General features: G+C 55.0%; 1 protein-coding gene across 1 annotated transcript in view; it reads left to right on the top strand.

The window, feature by feature from the left end:
* The window catches only part of LONP2 (lon peptidase 2, peroxisomal), a 43,459-nt gene that overhangs the window by 13,465 nt on the left and 11,723 nt on the right, over positions 1-18,271 (top strand). The window contains exons 6-11 of the mRNA XM_037066377.1: positions 1,012-1,106; positions 2,013-2,271; positions 6,414-6,555; positions 10,368-10,518; positions 12,207-12,333; positions 13,109-13,242. Of these exons, the coding sequence (XP_036922272.1) occupies positions 1,012-1,106; positions 2,013-2,271; positions 6,414-6,555; positions 10,368-10,518; positions 12,207-12,333; positions 13,109-13,242 (908 nt within the window). The remainder of the gene's footprint in view (positions 1-1,011; positions 1,107-2,012; positions 2,272-6,413; positions 6,556-10,367; positions 10,519-12,206; positions 12,334-13,108; positions 13,243-18,271) is intronic.

Below are 18,271 nucleotides of genomic sequence, written 5' to 3'. Positions count from 1 at the left end.
GAGGTGCCCTGCCCTTTCTCCGTTTCTTTCGTTAGTGTGGACTCGGACCACTCTGTCCATCTTCGTCCCTGTCTCAGCAGCTCTCAGCCCCCTGCCGTCCCCAGTTCTCAGGCTCTCGCCGTGGTCCAGATGACACTCCCCTCTTCATCCCTCACCCCTCAGCACGGCCTTCCTGCCCCTGAGTTCCCAGCACTGCCCCTCCTCTCCTCCCGCGATGCTGAGCGAGAGCGGGTCCGCCCTTCCACCTGCAGGGCGTTGCGTCAGACGCGGTCCCTGCCGAGTCTGATGTCTTAGAGAGCAGCCACTTGGGTGTAGACGGCATGTTGGTTTGCCCACCGTGTCCTCCACAGTCCCTGTGTGCTTCAGCGGGCAGGGGCGGTCCGTCCCTTTGTACGGGATGAGGTGCAGGCAGACTGCCGGGTGCTGTACCTTCGCAGCCACGCTTTAGTTTCTTGTATCGGTGAATCAGAACAGGCCCGACTAAGGGCTCACTTTCTGAGCTTCACAGTTACGGGCCTTAGTGTGCGTAGCTGAGGGGCATCTTGTGGTGACGCCCTGTGTGAGCAGAGCACAGCCACCCCGCGTACACTGTGGGGGCCGCGTCTTTCGTTCAACAGCTGGCACCAGCGTCCCTGAGCGAGCGACCTGGGCTCCGACGTGAAAACGCAGTTGTGCGGGCCAGGGCACTGAAGTCTCACTGGGAGGAGCTCGTGGCCACACGTGCCGTGAGACTCTGTGGTGTGCTGACACCGATTTGGCCTCGTTTCAAGGCCAGCGTCAGACCGGGGTTCCCCACCCTCCCCCCAGTTTGCAGGTATCACTTTAGTTGTGTTTTGCAGCGTAGCTTCCACACAGAATAAATGTTTTGTTAACCAGATGGGCAAAACTTTCCGGACTCGGTTAACCAAATACGGTGACGTGTCTGGCCAAAAAGCGGAGGTAAGCCTGATTTTTTCTTTCTATGGAATGAGTTTTTCTTGAACATGTTTGCTATGTGTTCTTTCCCCACAGACTCAAGAAAATGCCCCAGTCAATGCCAGAATACGCCCTGACAAGGAATTATTTGGAGCTCATGGTGGAGCTTCCCTGGAACAAGAGCACAACCGGTGAGCCAGCCAGCAACGGCCTCATCGCGGCCCGGCCGTTGGCCACGCATGCGCGCAGCTTCCGCAGGGACACTGGCCCGCGGCCGTCCTCCTGTCACTTACACCCTCGGTGTGAACGGTGTGGAGACGGAACTCCCGTCGCCAAGGTCTTGGGGTTGGACAGGAAAAGGAGGCGCCCTGGAAGTCCCGTGTGCCTGATTTCAGAGGAAGCGGGGTTTTCCGTAGCTGAGAAACGTGTGTTTCTCGGTACCATTCGGTTCTCCTCACTTCCGACCCTGCAGACCCCGAGTGACCTGTGCCCACCTGTCCATCCTGCCAGCCCCCGCAGAGGAAGGGGCGTTTCCCTTTGCAGCCTGCGGCTGCTTGCAGGCCTCCCAGCCAGGGCATGATTGATAGGCCTCCGTTTGTGTCGCTGATGAGTTTGCGACACCTCTCTTTTCACGACAGGCATTTTCTCGGTAGCATTGTCCTGGTAGTGGTGCCGTCTTGGGGCGGGAGGTGACGGGTGACTCTTTCTTTTCGATAAATGCCATCAAGGTTTCTGGCGTGAGCACACAGGACAGAAGTAGTAAGAGGAAAAAACACTTCGGAAGGAGCAAGTGCCCATCCAAACAGATGTGTAGAATTTGTCTCTGTAGAAACGTGTGTCCAGGAAAACATCCCAGACGAGACGGTGGGAGTGTCAGCCCCTTCCGTTTCAGTGCAGTGCCTCCTGTTTCTGTGGTCACTGCGTTTTACGGGGGGAACCAAGTCTGGGTCTGCCCGGAGACGCGGTCAGGGGGCCCAAGTCTGCCCTTGGGCCCATCTCTTCTTGAGCGATGGTCGGGCCCTGGCCAGCCGTGAAGGGAGCCTGCCCGCTCCCAACTCCATGCACTCACGCCCTGTGTGTTGTCGGCCCCTCCCCAGACCGCCTGGACATCCGCGCGGCCCGGGCCCTTCTGGACAGCGACCACTACGCCATGGAGAAGCTGAAGAAGCGGGTGCTGGAGTACCTGGCTGTCCGGCAGTTGAAGAACGACCTGAAGGGCCCCATCCTGTGCTTCGTCGGCCCCCCTGGGGTCGGGAAGACAAGCGTGGGCAGGTCCGTGGCCAAGACCCTAGGCCGGGAGTTCCACAGGATCGCGCTTGGAGGCGTTTGCGACCAGTCCGACATCCGGGGACACAGGTAGCTCCCTTCCCGGCCACATCTGTGGCTCCGGCCCTCTCCCTGTGACTCGGCTGCCCAGGGGCACAGCGGAGCTTTCTCTGCAGGGCTATTAGGGGTGCTGAGTGGAAGGGGCATGCGCCTCGCCGTAATGGGGTCCCCTCCGCTCCCCCAGAGCCTCACGTGAGTGCAGGAGTAAATCAGTCATGATGAGACACCTTGACGGCATTCTGGCCCCGTAGCCTCCCAGGTGTAGTGGCCAGGGCCCTGGGAGGTTGAAGGTGCAGCGTGGCGAGGGCGGGGAGGGGGGGTGGGAGGTCCCCATAGCTAGTTTCTCCTGTTCGCAGCTAAAACTCCCGTGGGAGAAGGCTGCTTTACGGCAGGAGCAGGAGTTACGAGGGGAAAGGTTAGCATCGCTGTTCAGGCGCATCCTTGCGTGACTGGCACTTATGCTGTGAAAACGTACGGAGCTGCGAGAACTGAGTCTGCTCGCCTGCTGTGTGGGGTCACATGCGTGTTAGCTCCCTGTACGCTGCTGCGCAGAGGTGAAGATGCTTGGGGCAGCGTGAACCCCTGTTTCCCAGTCTTAGGGGACAGAGCAAGGGCAGCCTGTGAGGTGACGTGCCCCCAGCGTGTGTGGTGAGGGCGCCGAGTGGCTGCATGTGCTTCTCCAAGGCGTGGTGTGCTGTGCACCTCAGACTCGGTGATGTGGGGGGTGTGTGTGTGTGTGTGCGCCAAATCGGGACTCAAATGTGCGTTCTAAAGAACCTGCTGACTCCCGTCAGAGAGGTCAGACTGGACGTAAAGCCTCTGTCCTCGAGATGAGACCCTCAGTCGAGCAGTCGTGCAGGACACCCGGGTTTGGAGTGGGGGCTTGCACATGCGGGCCAGTGCCCCCTGGGCCCGGGGCACTTCCACTGCGCGCTGGCGGGCCAGTGTGGGTGGAACTTGGGTCGTGGGGAGAGGATCTGATGCTCTCCTGGCGTCTGGTTTTCCATCCCTGGCCTTGGGGCGGGACAGAAGCTTCAGAGAGTGGTGTGAAAAGTGGCTCCTTTGGTTCTTTTTTGTTTGCTTACAATTCTCATGCATTAAGGAAAGCGCATTCCAAGATTTCAGTAGGTGGACAGTGAGGGCTGCGGGTTAGTCAGGGAATGGACTTGGACCATTCTTTTTTTTTTTTTAAAGATTTTATTTATTTATTTATTTATCTCTAGAGGGGAAGGAGAGAGGAAGAGAAACATCAATGTATGGTTGCCTTTTGTGTGTCCCCTGCTGGGAGTTGGCCTGCAGGGAACCCGCCTGCAACCCAGGCATGTGCCCTGACTGGGAATCGAACCGTGATCCTTTGGTTCGCAGGCCCGTGCTCAATCCACTGAGCTACACCAGCCAGGGCTTGGACCATTCTTTCTGGCAATTTCAAACGCTCCTTTTGTTACCGAGAGTGTCTTATTCTCGCTCACGCCACTAGAGGCTGCAGTTGGCTTTTGTAAAGAGATTGGCATCTTGGACCAGTTTTGGGGCGGCTGGCTCCAGGGCCTGCGTCCTCTCGTTTCAGCTGCAGAGCTTTGGGGGGGAGGTCTTCCTCGTTCGGGTAACTTGGTTCCGGCACTCCACGTAGTTTCATTTTATTTCTTCTTTTGTGATCTGTAGCACGGTGTCGTGTGTTTGACAGGAGCCAGGGAACGGGCTGGCGCAGTTGTTCTCGTGTGAAGTTAGCGTCACGGGCACGTGACACGTACGTGGTCTGCCCCCCTCACACTGGGGTTGGCGATTCCTGGAGGCCCAGAAGGTGGCCCCTCCGCCCCTGGGTGGGCAGCAGTCCACAAAATGAACCTTCGTCGCTATTTTAAGTCTAAAAGCTCGGGAGGGCAAGCTTAGGTTTTCATGTTTCAATACACCTTTTTATAAAGTTCAGTCTGATATTTTAATTGTACCCCAGATCTCCAGCTCTCGCATGGTTGTCTAACTTGTGTGGCCAGACTGTGGGGCAACGTGTTTTCGCAGCCCTGCTGGTGGGCCGTGGGCCGCCTCACAGCCCTCAGCCCCTCCCCTGGACACCGGTGGGTAGCAGCAGACCTCCACTTTAAATCTGCCAACACTGATAGATGTGAAGTGTGTTCCCTTGTTCCCAGGTGAATAGACTGTCACGGGCGACTGTCATGAAGAAAACTGTATGTAGATAAAAGTTGTTTGGTAGAAGGCTGCGCATCTGCCCAAACCGCGCATGCGTGGCGCTCTGGATGCGTGCGGCGTGGACCGAGGCGGCGCTCGACACCAGCCGGGGAGTGTAGGGCTCCTCCGGGTCACGGCGTTGGCTCGAGACCCGATTTTCCGTGCACCTCGCTGGGCAGCGCTCCCCAGCCATCACCGCGCCAGGGGTTCCATTCGGCAGGACAGCACCTGCCGTCTGCGGTGTCTCGTCGTCGTTGGTGTCCACGCCTGCAGAGGCTTTTCTTCGAAAACCTGTCGGGCAGCAGGTGGACAGTGGGTGCGGTTGTTGCAGGGAGGAGAGCCTGAGGGCGGGGCCTCGGAGGGGGGCCAGCCCTCCCAGTGACCATTGGGCATTCGGGAGCTGCCGGTCTTGGCGTTTGAGCAGAGGCCACACGCCCCCAAGTGGGGTTCGTGCGGAGTTTTGTTTTTTTTTGCCTCCTCTGGGTGGGCTCCACTGTTCTGCGGTTTAAAACAGCCGGGGACAAATGGAGCTGCTTTATGTCACGCTCTTGTTGTGCGGCTGGTTCGCTCCCTCACTGTCCTTACTTCTCCCAGGCTCGGGGCTCCAGGCTCTTGCCACAAGTGCTTGTTTATGTGAAGGAAGCTACTATTGTAATGGTAGGAATTGATTTTACAAGGAGCCAGAGCGTTCCGTGACAACTAGGTGGGATGTAAGAAAGACTGGTTTTCATGTAAACCTTACTCTGGGAAAGTGCTAGCCATCCGACTGAGTGTCGGTCCGGGGGTGGCCCCGGCTGCGTGGCCCAGCAGACCGATCGCCAGCCCGGGAGCCGGAAGGTCCAGCTGTTTTTCTGCTTCTGTCATTCCGAGTGGCTTAAAGGAAGAACAGTCATGTTGATGCCCAGTGTTAACTAGTGGGTTTTTCAGTCTTCTCAGCATTTCCATCTGGGTTTGTCTCCACTGGGATTTTTCTGTCTAATCTTATAAGCCACATTCCCGTGTGTCAGTTTTTACAACTCACGTTTTTATATTTAAACGTTACATTTAAGTAATTTAAATCAGTTCATAGAAATTAAATGTGACTTCTTTTAGGATGAAGGTTTGTGGAATCACGTCTGCGTAAGACCTGCCTCTCGTTAGCTGCTCGCTCCTTGAGGGGATGCACCGGTCGTTAGGCCAGGTCTCCGTGAGGGTTGACACGAACGAGTTCAATGCGCAGTAGTTTAACCAGCTGCACGTCAGAGAGTGCAGTTACGTCACCGCCGGGAACCCTAGGCACCTGTGAAGTGTGGGCTCGGCAGAGCAGGCTTCTGTGTCCCACGGCACCAAGGTCTCGCTGCACACGGCTTTGGCCGAGCGGCTGGGGGCAGGCGCCCCGCGCGCTCCGTGCGTCCGAGGAAGATTGGAAGGTGGTTACGTTGTGTGGGTATGGCTGCGTTTTCATTGCGCTCCTACTTCAGAGGGGCATGTAAGAGGCCCCTTCAAAGGGGGGGTACCCTGTGTCTTCCGTCAGCGAGTTGCATGCTGTCGTTTCTCCTGGCGCAAGATGGGCCCGTCGCAGGCAGATACTGTCTGTGGATTTTCAGTAGCTGTTACCGATAGAAATCACAGTTCACGTTTCTGAAAGCTTGTCACGTACTTTGTCCAAGCCGTACTCTGAGAATCGTGTGGCCGTAAGAGTGTTACAGTGGGCGCCGGCCTCGTCGCTCTGCTGTCCCTAGTGAACGGGGGTGGGATGTGGTGAGGGGGCTCTGGAAAACCGTGCACGGTGTGGGGTTACATCGCAGGGTTTGGACGTCTCAGAATCGTGGAGTAGGGACCATACATAGTGCCGTGACTCAAGCATGTTGCTCTGTTTCACAAAGTGGCCGGAACGAGACACGGCGGTCCCAGTGCCCTGGCACTTACCCCAGACTCAGGGAACCACCGAGCCTCCTCTCCGCCCTCCCCTGCGCCCGCCCGCCCCACTCACGTGTGCTGGCTCTCCGCAGGCGCACCTACGTGGGCAGCATGCCCGGCCGCATCATCAACGGCCTGAAGACGGTGGCGGTGAACAACCCGGTGTTCCTGCTGGACGAGGTGGACAAGCTGGGGAAGAGCCTGCAGGGCGACCCGGCCGCAGCTCTGCTTGAGGTGAGTGGGGGCGCGGGCAGGGGGACAAAGGGGGGATGCACGTGGGAGCCACACAGGTGTCGCTGTGGGGCAGTTGTGGGAAAAACGGAGGGAGACAGACTACAGCAGGAAGCAGTGTGATAGTTACATTTTAGTGTCTTAAAGATTCCTCTTTCTCAGTCGTTTCTTTGTTGCTTTTATCAACTAGTTTTTTGAAACCTCACGGCCACATGTTACTGACAGACCAGTGACTCTACAAGGTTGTTTATTACGAAAGAGCGTGTGAACCTCCTTCCCAGGCCCCTGGGTGCCCGTCCATCCTTGGACCTTGAACTTGGAGGTGGCTTCTGCTGCTCCGGGGGCGGGGCCTGCTGCTGCTTCTGGCCGTGCAGTTCAGGGCCTTCTGGGGGGTGAGGGTTCTGTTGGCTCTCGGCCCTCGGCCCCGCTGTGTCACCCTTGCGCCCCGTCTCCCAGTGGGAATGGTACCCTGACTTTGACTCACTGAGTGTTTACATTTTTATAGTTATGCAAGTGCTTTCACACCTGAGCCGCACGGTGAACTCACTCCTCGTTCTCTGTCTCCCCTTTTGTTTGCCTGTACACGTTTTTAAAAGTCTTTTCAGAGTTAATAATTGGCTTCTTTGGTTTACTTTCACCAATCGTCTGATTTATTTTTCGAGACGTTCAGACACCCCGTATTCTATCGGGTTTATCTCATGTAAGCCCCCCGTCCGAGCTAGGTGTCTCTCCCCTCTGGCGCACCGCTGTCCTCCTGGGTCCTCCCTGCCCCTGCCACCATGCAGGACTTCCTGTTTCCCGGGTCCTCAGTCCTCCTCTCGCCCTGCCCTCCCACTTGCCTGGCTTAACCCCCAGTTGTTCCCTGAGAAAGCTTGCGTGGGTGGTGAAGGGTTTTCGGTGTTGTGTGTCTGGCAGTGTCTTTATGTTTCCCTCGCCTTGATTGGTGGTTTGACTGTGGTAGTTTGCATGAAAACTACTGGTGGCGTGGCTGGGGTCATTACCATGAGTCTCTGACTGGGTCATCCCCAGGCCTTCTTTCTGCATTCCCTGAGGACGTTCTCTTAGGGATTCCAGCGTGGAGCCCACGTCCTGGCCCTTGTCATACATAGTTCTGTCCCTGCGAGGACCCCCACTGGATTTGGTAGTAAAATAAAACATGAAAACAGTAACAAAAAACAAGCACCCGCGAGAAATAGACACAGTAATTGTGGCCTGCCTTCGAGTTCTGATTCTGTCGTCTGCTGAAAGTGCTGTTTAGACCTTCCAGTGGGTTTTCATTTAAAGTACTGCGTTTCTCAGCTTTAACATCTCTGCTTGCTCCTTTCTGTACCATTCCTGTCTCTTTTTAACCTGTATTTGTTAGGGCATCGTTCTCGTATTTTCCTGTAATTCTTTAGACGTGGTTTCCTTTGGTTCTTGTTTTCTGTGGCGAAATACACACGACGTAATGTGCCACCTTAGCGGTTGTTCAGTGTCCGACACAGTGGGGTTCGGCATGTTCGCCTTGTTACACAACCAGTCTCCAAAACGTGTGCGTCTCGCAGAGCTGAGACGCTGCCCTCCCCACACGGCGGCCCCTCCTCCCGCCCTCAGCCCGGCTGCTGCCTTCCTCGCACGTTTCTGTTTCCCTTAAGTTGGCTCATCTCTGTACTTTGTGTAAGTGGCACCGTGGCATTTGTCTTTCCGTAACTGGTTTATTTCACTTTGCATGGCGTCCTTAGGTGTGTCCATGTAGTCACATTTGTTTGGGGGCATGTTTATTTTTTTTAAGATTTTATTTATTTATTTTTAGAGAAAGGGGAAGAGAGGGAGAGAAACATCGATGTGTGGTTGCCTCTAATGCGCCCCCTACTGGGGACCTGGCCTGCAACCCAGGCACGTGCCCTGACTGGGAATCGAACCAGTGATCCCTTGCCTCCCAGTGATCATATTTATAATAGCTGATTTAAATTCTTTGTAGAAGTCCACATCTGGTCTCTGTGTTTCTTCCTGTCTTGTAATTTCTTTGTTGTAACTGAATGTGTCAAGTGTCGTCATCATATTTAAATCAGAATCAGGTCCCTGCCCTGGGACTCAGGGTCGTTGCTGTTTGTTCAGTGGTGCCCCTGCTCTCGTCCTCTGGGGTCTGCAGTCTCTCTCACGGGGGCCACCAAAGGTGTTCGCTCTGTCCAGTGGTCACCTCTCATCTGACACAGATTTACTTGCGTGTCTAGACCAGCAGGCCCCCACTCCTTGCCAAGGGGCTATGCGTGTGCACGTGTGCGTGTGCGGGGCTGGGCCGTCAGTGCTCGGGCAGGCCGTCTGCAGCTCTGCCTTAGCCTTCACCTCCTGCTTTCCACGCAGCCGCTGCGTCTGCCCAAGGGGAGCCCTTAGGCCTCCCTCCAATCCGTCCCGGTCACACTGACAGCCCCGTGCATCTGCAAGGTTGTTGACCCTTCCCGGGGACATTCAGAGCTTTGTGAAGGCCCCCATGAGTACCTCATTCCCCAGTCTTCCAGTTCTGTGATCAGCTGGTTTCGCTGCCTAAGCAGCTAGAGTGTTGAACACTTGCTGCTGCTTGGTTTTGACCGGTGCCCCGGGGCCAGGCCTGTCCACAGAGTGTTCTGAGTCTGGTCAGGGACACGTGAAGTCTGCAGCACTGCCGAGCAGGGCAGGTGTTGGCTGTTCCCCGGAGATGGGGCCTTGGGGATCTCGACCCCATTCAGCCCGTACAGTGGTTGCTGGGCCACTGGTCTTCGTGTGTGCCCCCATCTGTGTCATGTGTGTCCCCGTCTGTGTCGTGTGTGCACCCTGTGTCGTGTATACCCCCATCTGTGTCGTGTGTACCCCCGTCTGTGCCATGTATGCCCCCTGTCTGTGTCATGTGTGCCCTCATCTGTGTCGTGTGTGCCCTGTCTGTCGTGCATGCCCCGTCTGTGTCATGTGTGCCCCCGTCTGTGTCGTGTGTGCCCCCACCTGTGTCATGTGTGCCCCCATCTGTGTCTGTGCTAATCCAGTGCAAGTGGCAGTGTGTGAGAGGTTAGAGCAGGTGGGAGGCTCTGGAACCTTCTCTGAGGCCCTGGGCTGACCTCTCCTCAGCGAGGCCCTGGGCCACGGAGCGTGGGAGCAGTAACCCAGACGAGACACAGCTGTGCAGTGTCACAGGCATCTGAGTGGCAAATGACCTGATGTATCCATTTGAAATACTCCCAGTGGACACTGATATCCTGCTCATCATACACAGGACAGTCCTGCTCTAGACGTTTCTAAGCGGGTGTTCGTCCTGGTGCTGTGTTCGTCCTGTGTCTGTCCCGGTGCTGTGTCAGCCCGTGGCCTTTGTTACCACCAGCTCACTCCTGTGTGGCGTCTTCCTTTCCGGGTGAAAGCTCGACACCCCTCTTTGATGATGTGGGGTAGGAGCACGCTCGCTGTTATTTGCCGGTTCCTTGCTGGACACGCAGGGCCGTCAGGGAGGGTGCGCTGCACGCAGCGGGCTGGTTCCGTGCGGCTGGCTGTGGCCACGCAGTAGGTCAGTCGTTAATAAATATCTAAGAGTAAATCGAAAGGGTAATTTTTGCTTCTTTGTGCTCTTCCGTTCTCAGAAATGTTGGCATGGGACTGGTTTCACTTTTGGAAACAGTATCTGGCGCCTGGGGAAGGTGCAGAGCGGGGCCCGGGTTTTGCCTGGTTTCTGTGCCGTCCCGGTGTTGCCCAGAGCAGCCGTGCCACGCACAAGCGCCAGCCGCGCCGCGCTGTCCTGTGCGTCGTCCATGTCATGTCTCCCCCCGCCCCCGCCATTGCAACTGCTGCACCTGCTGTTTCTCATGCTCCTGCAGGTGTTAGATCCGGAACAAAACCATAACTTCACCGACCATTACCTCAACGTGGCCTTCGACCTGTCCCAAGTTCTCTTCATCGCGACCGCCAACACCATGGCCACGATCCCCCCGGCCTTGCTGGACAGGATGGAGATCATTCAGGTGCCAGGTACCGGCCTCAGGGACCAAGGCACTGCTTGGCGTTGCCTGCTTTCTGAACACGGCCCTCGGGCTGTGGGGCTCAGGGTAAAATGTTGATTTGCTGGCGTACGATCTGCCCAGGTTCTGAGAACTGGCTTGGTTTGCTTTAACCCAGTAAGAGTATCAGGAACCAGTTTTGCATAATAATTTCAGATTGAATTTAGCATTGAAGAATGATTATGTCTTATAAAAAACCAAGGCATTCTTCTTTGAAGCAATTTCTAAAACGGCAGACAAAAATAGTTCTTTTGCAAAGTCTCTCAAAACCAAAAGCGGGTCTTTGTGAGGCCAGCGGAGCTCCCCGCGTGTCTGACCACGAGGCTTCCCCGTCCCTGGGCAGGTGCGGCCACCTCCTCCCGTTGGGGACACGCGGGCTGTGGAGGGCGGCAGCCTCTCTCGTCACCTCGCCTGGCTTCGCTTTCCGAATCAGTGCGGGGAATCTGTCCCCTCTTTCTGGTCGGGCCAGTCAAGTGGTGGGTCTGTCTGTCTGTCTGTGTGTTTTCCCGTGTTTCCTCCTCCGCTGGAACGTGCAGAGAGCGCCCCAGTGGCTGACAGTGAGTAAATCCTGGTGTTTGCCCCTGGTTTTAATTGCTCAGGGTCATCTTTCCCTGGAAGACATCTGATATCAGTGGGCATTTATTAAAAGGAAAGTAGCAAAGAATCTAATTATATTTAGGTCCTAAATGTAGTCTGAGTGTCTATATTTCACATTAATCTGGAATGTATTTTTACTATCGAGTGAGTGGTGACTGGGTTTCTCGGTTACCCATGAGCCCTGCCAGTTCCTGTACTTAGTTTGAAAATACAGTGGAGTCACTAGCTGCTTTGTGCATATTTCTGAGACTAAAATAAGTAAGCCATGAACCCCAAGGGCCTGGAAAGCCCAAATTAGGGCAGAGCACGCACAGGATGCACTAGGGTGGGAGGAGGGCGCACGCCGGCCCCCATTCCTGCAGGTGGCACCTCCTCTGCCTTCTCTGGAGCTGCGGGCTGTTTCCTGCTCAGAAGGTGTCCTATCGGCTCATCCTTCTGACTCGTGCTTGTTCAGGGCAAAGTGGGCAGCTTTTTCGGGGGGAGTTCATCTTACTGGTTTAAAGACAAAGTAAACCTGTACTCATTGAGGCTTTTAAATAACCTAAGAATATAAAGTCTTTTAAATATATAAATTATGTATATAATGCCAACATACAGAGGGAATAAACTTTTATAGAGTCGTCTGAGTTCTGGGGTTGTGTTGCTAAAACCCGTGTGTAGCTTTTCCCTCAGAACCTGCTGATTATTTCATTGAAGTCGTGTTGTATTTTAGGCCTTTTCAAATATGTACCAAGTTATGCTAAAGAAAAGGAACGTGTTTCCTATTAAATAATAAAATAACTCGCATTTGAGCTATGGAGATAATTCCCTCTGAAGTTTGAGATTCCTTTCCTCCTCTTTGAGAGAAACGGTGTTTAACCGGAGGACTTTGAGAGGCTGTGCTGAGTAAATGCTTCCTTTGGGAAGAGTCGGGCATTCTAACCGTCGTTGACGTGAGAGTAGCTTTCTGTGTTCTGATGATGCAGTCTCAGTCGAAGCAGTGCCCAAACTCACTCCGACGGCACTCGGCTCTCGGGCCCTGCAGAGGCGCCTTGAACCACGGTCTCCCCCCCACCCCCGCAGGGTACACCCAGGAGGAGAAGATCGAGATTGCCCACAGGCACCTGATCCCCAAGCAGCTGGGGCAGCACGGGCTGACCCCACAGCAGATCCAGATCCCGCAGGTGACGACGCTGGACATCATCACCAGGTGGGTCGGCTCCTGGAGCCTCGGTGCCCTTGGGTCTGGCGGAGCGGCCCTCTGGTGGACCCCAGCACGCACCGCTGGGCCCGTCGGTCGGCCCGGGCTCTGCGTCAGTGAGGAGGGTTCTGTACCTCGCACTGCCCGAACGAGCCCTCCCGGAGCCGGGCGGCCGCGTGGTCGTGCTGCGTGGCCACTGGGACGTGGCGCAGGGATTCGTGTCGAACGTGGGGAGTTTTTAAGACAGCTCTGCGTAAGCATGTTTCGTGTTTTCTACACAAAATCACAATGCGCACGTCACTTAGCACTCTTTCTTCAGTAGTCTCTGCAATGGAAGTGCATGGAATAGAGGTGACTTGCAGTGTCTTGTAAAACTAAGTTTCTGTCTCAGGTGATTTTTTGCCATAGTGGGAAAAAAGTTCTGTGTGGCTTTTTTTTTTCTAGCAATACTTGAGGCATAATAAATTTCTCTGGCATTTTCTTAAGTTGATTGATTTTGTTCAAGAAAGAGCTTATACATATCCTCAAAGAGGCAGTGATGTTTTGTGTGGCCGGCTTGGCTCCGAAGAGCCGAGGACTCACCCGTGAGCCCAGGGCGACCATTCCAGAGTGTGTGTGGAGGGAACGGCTGTAGCTGAGAAGATGTCTGCCTGTTTAAGAAATGACAGTGCTCTTTCCTAAGGGGCTTTCCTGTGTGAGGGCCTGGGTGTTCAGGAACACCCAGGCCCTTTTATCTCTGCAAGGGCTGTTGAGCCCCAAATCACGTGTTGCTCTTTGATGACAGGTACACCCGAGAGGCCGGGGTCCGCTCTCTGGACAGGAAGCTGGGGGCCATCTGCCGCGCCGTCGCTGTGAAGGTCGCAGAAGGACAGCACAAGGAAGCCAGGCTGGACCGCGCCGACGCCGCGGAGGCAGAAGGTTTGTGACGCAGCTGGCGCGCAGGCAGGAGGTTGGGGCGAGGGCGGTGCCGGGGGTCCCAGAAGCAGGGACCCCGCATCCTGGTCAGAGGGTCCCATGAGTGTTCACCGAGAGGGCTCCCCCGCTCAGGCCCACACACTTCTAGCTGGGGTCACACTTGGCGGGGATGCTTTAAGGTGGCGATTTTTAGCCTTTCTCATCTCGTGGTACATAAGCTACTAAAATTCTGTGGCACGTCGAAAAATATATATTTTTTTGCGGCTCTCACAAAAATAGGTATAATTTGATTGATTTACCAGGAAAAAAGCAATAATCATAGATAATAGTAATTACCTACCCTTTTTGCTCCAAAGTGACGCTTTATAAAATCAGGTGCGTCTACTTGTATATAAGCATTTCTAGAACCAAGAATAAGCCAATCGGATGCAACCTCATGATGCGACATGACCCATAAGACACAGCTGGATCATGTGACCTATCTGTTTGTGGTCCGGGACAGGGCGTTCCCCAGGCAGCTGCTGTTGCGTGGGCTGTCCTCGGGTTTACATTGGGCCGTGTGAGGGAGAAGGGGCCGGGGCCCCCGCCTGGATGGTCAGGGGCTCCGTGTCCGCGCGTTCCTGTGGCGCCGGCTGACGACCGCTGCCCGGGGATGTGGGGCACCTGTGCACAGGTTCCGGGCCTCGTTTCTCCTCCGGATGCTCATTGGTGTCCAGTCCTTTGCTATTTACAGCTTTGAAAGTTGTCACGACAGTCAGGGCTCCTGTCCGCCTAGGCAGATGGGGAGTGGCTTCGTAGGTGATCGTCCTTCTGATGCATTTTCTCTGGTAGGCACGTGATTTAATGTAATCTAAATTATTGTTTCTTTAAAAGATAAGGTGGAGGCGGTGGCAGGGAAGGAAAGGGGAGGGTTCTGTTACCGGAATTAATCAAATGTGGACTTTTTGGGTACCCAGTTAAAATCCTTTTTTTTAAAAGATTTAATTTATTTTTTAGAGAGGGGAAGGGAGGAAGAAAGAGGGAGACAAACATTAGTGTGCGGTTGCCTGTCACGCGCCCTCTGCTGGAGACCTGGCCTACAACCCAGGTGTGTATCCCAACTGGGAATCGAACCAGCGAACCTTTGCTTTGCAGCCTGGCGCCCAGCAACTGAGCCACACTAGCCAGGGCCCAGTTAAAATCTCTTGACTTCCTGCCCCAGACCCTGTGGGGCGTCAGCGATGCCGCTGCATGGGTGGCCCAAACTCAAATGTCACTCAGGGGTAGGGAATTGGAAATTTCTCCGTCGCAAAGTGGCTTATTAGATGTTCTACCGTGTCCATGGGTCTTTCTAGAAAGGAGCCCAATGAGCATGGTTGAAGCGCCACAATCTGTGGTCAACCCCGCGGAACAGAGGGCCTCACACACCTTCGCTGTTTTCCTTTCTGTTGCATCTAACAGCACTGTCACCAAAAAGCGGGCATTCCCAGAACCCCCCGCCCTGGGGAGCACCCCACCCCCACCATCTTGAGCTCCGACTCCCCGACTTTCGTCTCTTGCCCCCCTCCCCCCACATGCTCAGGACCGACCTTGGGTCCCTGAGCCCTGCAGGGTCGCACGGCCGCCCGGTCCAATGGACTTCAGGTCCCCTCACTTGTTTGAGCCTCCGCACGCCCTCTGCTTCCCAGAACACTGTCGGCCTCTCAGCTCTGGTCGTCTCTGAATTTTTTTGTTCTTGTGGGTTTTTTCCTTTTTTTAATTTCTTTTCATTTTCATAGGACTTAGGAAGTTTAAAGATAAATACATGTTCAAGCCACCATTTTTTAAACAATCTGCATTTCTAAAAAGTACCCTGCACGAGTGGTAGCCTGTCAGGAATGGAGCCCCTGGGTGGGGAGGAGCGGGCTGGAGAATGGGGTCGTGCACTTTCTCCACGTGACAGAGACACAGTGCACAGCAGGGACGCCGCCAAGGACGCCGCCAAGGACACCGCAGCGCCCCAGCACCGTGCAGGCGGGGGTGGGACTTAACAGGGACCACTCAGTGAGGGGGGAAAGTAACGTTGTACGCCTGAAACTGACACAATGCTGCACGCTCATTGCAATTAAAAATAGATTCTGAAAGTATTTCTGAGAGCGAAAAAAATAATAAGAGTGGACACACTAGTGTGAGGTGACAGCGAGCGCGGCGAGTGGTCACTGCACACCCTTCGTTGCTGTTCTGACCGGGGGGCCGGGTCCTCCTGGAATTTCCCCTTTTTGTTCTCAGGACTCCCGTGCCGGGGCCTCAGCCCTGAGCTGGCCTCTTTTGTCCTTGTCCGCGAAGCCCTGGAAGGGCAGAGCGGGGCAGGGGTCTGTGTGGACAGCACATTCTGGAAATGCGCGCGGGGTTTGGATGGCGTGTTTTGGGTGACGAGCTGTTCGAGGGATTTGCTGTCACAGGCAGCGCGTCGTAGGTGTGCACCTTGCACTGGTCACGAGCGCCCATCAGCCTCTGATCCCAGTTGCTGTTTAAAGCGAAATAGTCATCAGCCCGAAATATTCAAGAACTCGTTTGAACAGCTCGTGTCCTTTGGGAGAACGTGCAGTTTTTCACGGGACCATCTATTGGTTTGGTTTTGTTGTTAAATCTGTGATTTACAGGAAAAATTCCCAAATGAAACAGGTAGATTCGGGCAGCTACAGTATTACCTAGGACATTCCAATGAATAGGATAAATGCTTGTCTCTTGAGGATCCTTTTGGTCATAGTTTTCATCAGAGGCACGTGGACTCCAAGCAGTTTTAACGTCGTGAAAGGCGTCCTGGAGTTACCGTGACTCTGCTCTAGCTTTCAGCCAGATAAGGACGAGGTGTCCTGAATTTAGTGTCCTTGACCCCAGCCAGCCCAGAAGAAAACCGTCTGCAGAAAAGCCCACAGTGGGCCTCTGTGCCACAGAGTTCGGACGGCACTCGCTTAGTAACCGAAAGTCTCTCATCAGGAAGCAAATTCTTTAAAATTAGAGGCTAAAATAGAGCAGTTGTTTTCGAAATTTCAAGTAATGCAGTGAGGGAGTTGTTTTGAATGTTAAAAATATTGCCGGACTCAGAGTGACTGCCAGGAAAGAAGTCATTTCAGGCCACAAGCTTCAAAACAGACACTGCCACTGTGCCCAAGGGGCATCCCGGAGGGGCCCTGGCAGCGCTGGTATGCGAACAGCCTGCCCTTGTGTTGGGGGGTCTTCGCCGGCGGCTGAGCAGCAAACAACGGCGGAGCGTCAGAGGCGGGGGCAGTGCCGGGGACAGTGCACTGGCGGTGTGGTCGCGCACTGTGGACGTGGGAGTCCCTTCACGGCCACGCGCTGTCCAGGCCTCGCTGTGGCCCCACGCCCTGTCCCTCCCTGGGACATCCTGAGCTGGGCTGAGAAAGAAGCTGTGTGGCTGAGTGTGCTGCTGCTTTTGGTCTGTCCTTCGCCGAGGGCGCTGCCCTGTGCATCCTGTGTCACCAACCCGGATGCTTCTCTGTAAGAGTCAGGCCACGCCCACTGCTCAGGTGCTTGGGTACCACGTATGCCCATTAATATCTAGTGAGGATGTTTCCCCCCAAACGCCCACAGCAAAGGATTTGTCTCGGGATCGACCCTTGTAAGATTTCTCAGAATACGGAGCATCTCAATTATTTTTTAAAAAATAATAATATTCAGCCCTGGCTGGTGTGGCTCAGTGGATTAAGCACTGGCCTGCAAACCAAAGGGTCACTGGTTCGACTCCCAGTCAGGGCATGTGCCTGGGTTGCGGGCCAGGTCCCCAGTAGGGGGCATGAGACAGGCGAGTGACCGATGTCTCCCTCCCGGTCTACCTCCCTCCCTTCCCCTTTCTCTAAAAATCAGTAAATGAAAACTTTTTTTTTCCAATTTTTTTAATTTAATTATTTTTCAAGTACAGTTTTCTGTCTTTTACTCCCATCCCATCCCCCTCCCGTGCTCCCCCCTCCCTCCCATTTCCACCCCACCTTAGTTGTCGTCCACATGTCCTTTATATATGTTCCTCTAAATCCCTCCCCTATTTCCCCTGAAATTCCCTCCCCTCTCCCCTCTGGTCACTGTCAGCCTGTTCTGAAAACTTTTTTAAAAAGACGGTATTTACTAGAGAAGCTACATTAAATTAAATGGATCTCGAGATGTTAGTGTCTTCTTCTCCTAGAAGTCACTTGGAAATTTGGTCAGAAAAAGGAGAGACAAAAGACACACTAATTTAACCATTATTCGTGAGTTGCACTAGACGTCCTCATGGGCGAGCTTTTCACGTGTCGCGCAAAGCAGCGCCGTGAAGTGGGAGGCCCTTCTGGGGGCTGCTCCAGCCCGCTGCGTTGCGGCCTCCTGCCGTCCCCTCGTCACCCCGAGAGCCCTCCCCCGCCACGTGCTGGCTGTTTTAAGTGCGGCTCACGAGTCACCAAAGCAGGAAGCTGCTCCTGGGGGAGCCCCAGGCGCCCCAACCCATCCTCTGGTCTGCTGTCGGGAATGCGTGTCTCCTGTCGACGGAGAACCGTTCACAGGTTGTGCTTAGGAAGCTGTGGGCTTGGAGCCGTCGCTGGCTAGGTTCCCTGTTGTGGGGCAGACTCCTCCTGGTTGCAGGGTCCGTGTCTCTCTCTCTCTCTCTCTCTCTCTCTCACATTTTCCCTGGCCCTTCAGGGCTGCGCCACCAGTCACCCCAGAGCTCAGTAGATCAAAGCACTTCCCGGGCACTCACCACTGCACAGCCGTGGTGGGCTGGCCCAGGCAGCTGAGCTGGGGGGCTCTGCTCAGGCCCTGGGGATGGCGCCCTCGGATGTGGGCCATTGCAGGGCTCAGTGTGGGCTCTGCCTGCCTCCCAGTCACTGGCAGGCCTGTTAGTGGAGCTCCGCCCCTTGCTGACCACCAGCCCCGTGTCCAGTTTGGTGGCACCGGGCCCTCTGCAGGCTCAGCAACAGGCCGGGCCACTGGTCGTGAGGAAGGGCATCGAACAGGCCGTGCCAGCCAGGAGGTCGGGACCCTCGGGACCGTCTTGAAGGCTGGCTCTCACAGATCTTGTCTGTGT

This window comes from Sturnira hondurensis, unplaced genomic scaffold, assembly GCF_014824575.4.
Source record: "Sturnira hondurensis isolate 20B ecotype Veracruz unplaced genomic scaffold, ASM1482457v3 Scaffold0016617, whole genome shotgun sequence".
Taxonomy (NCBI): domain Eukaryota; kingdom Metazoa; phylum Chordata; class Mammalia; order Chiroptera; family Phyllostomidae; genus Sturnira; species Sturnira hondurensis.
Note: the sequence above shows the minus strand (reverse complement) of the source record. Positions and strands in the feature narration are given on the sequence as shown.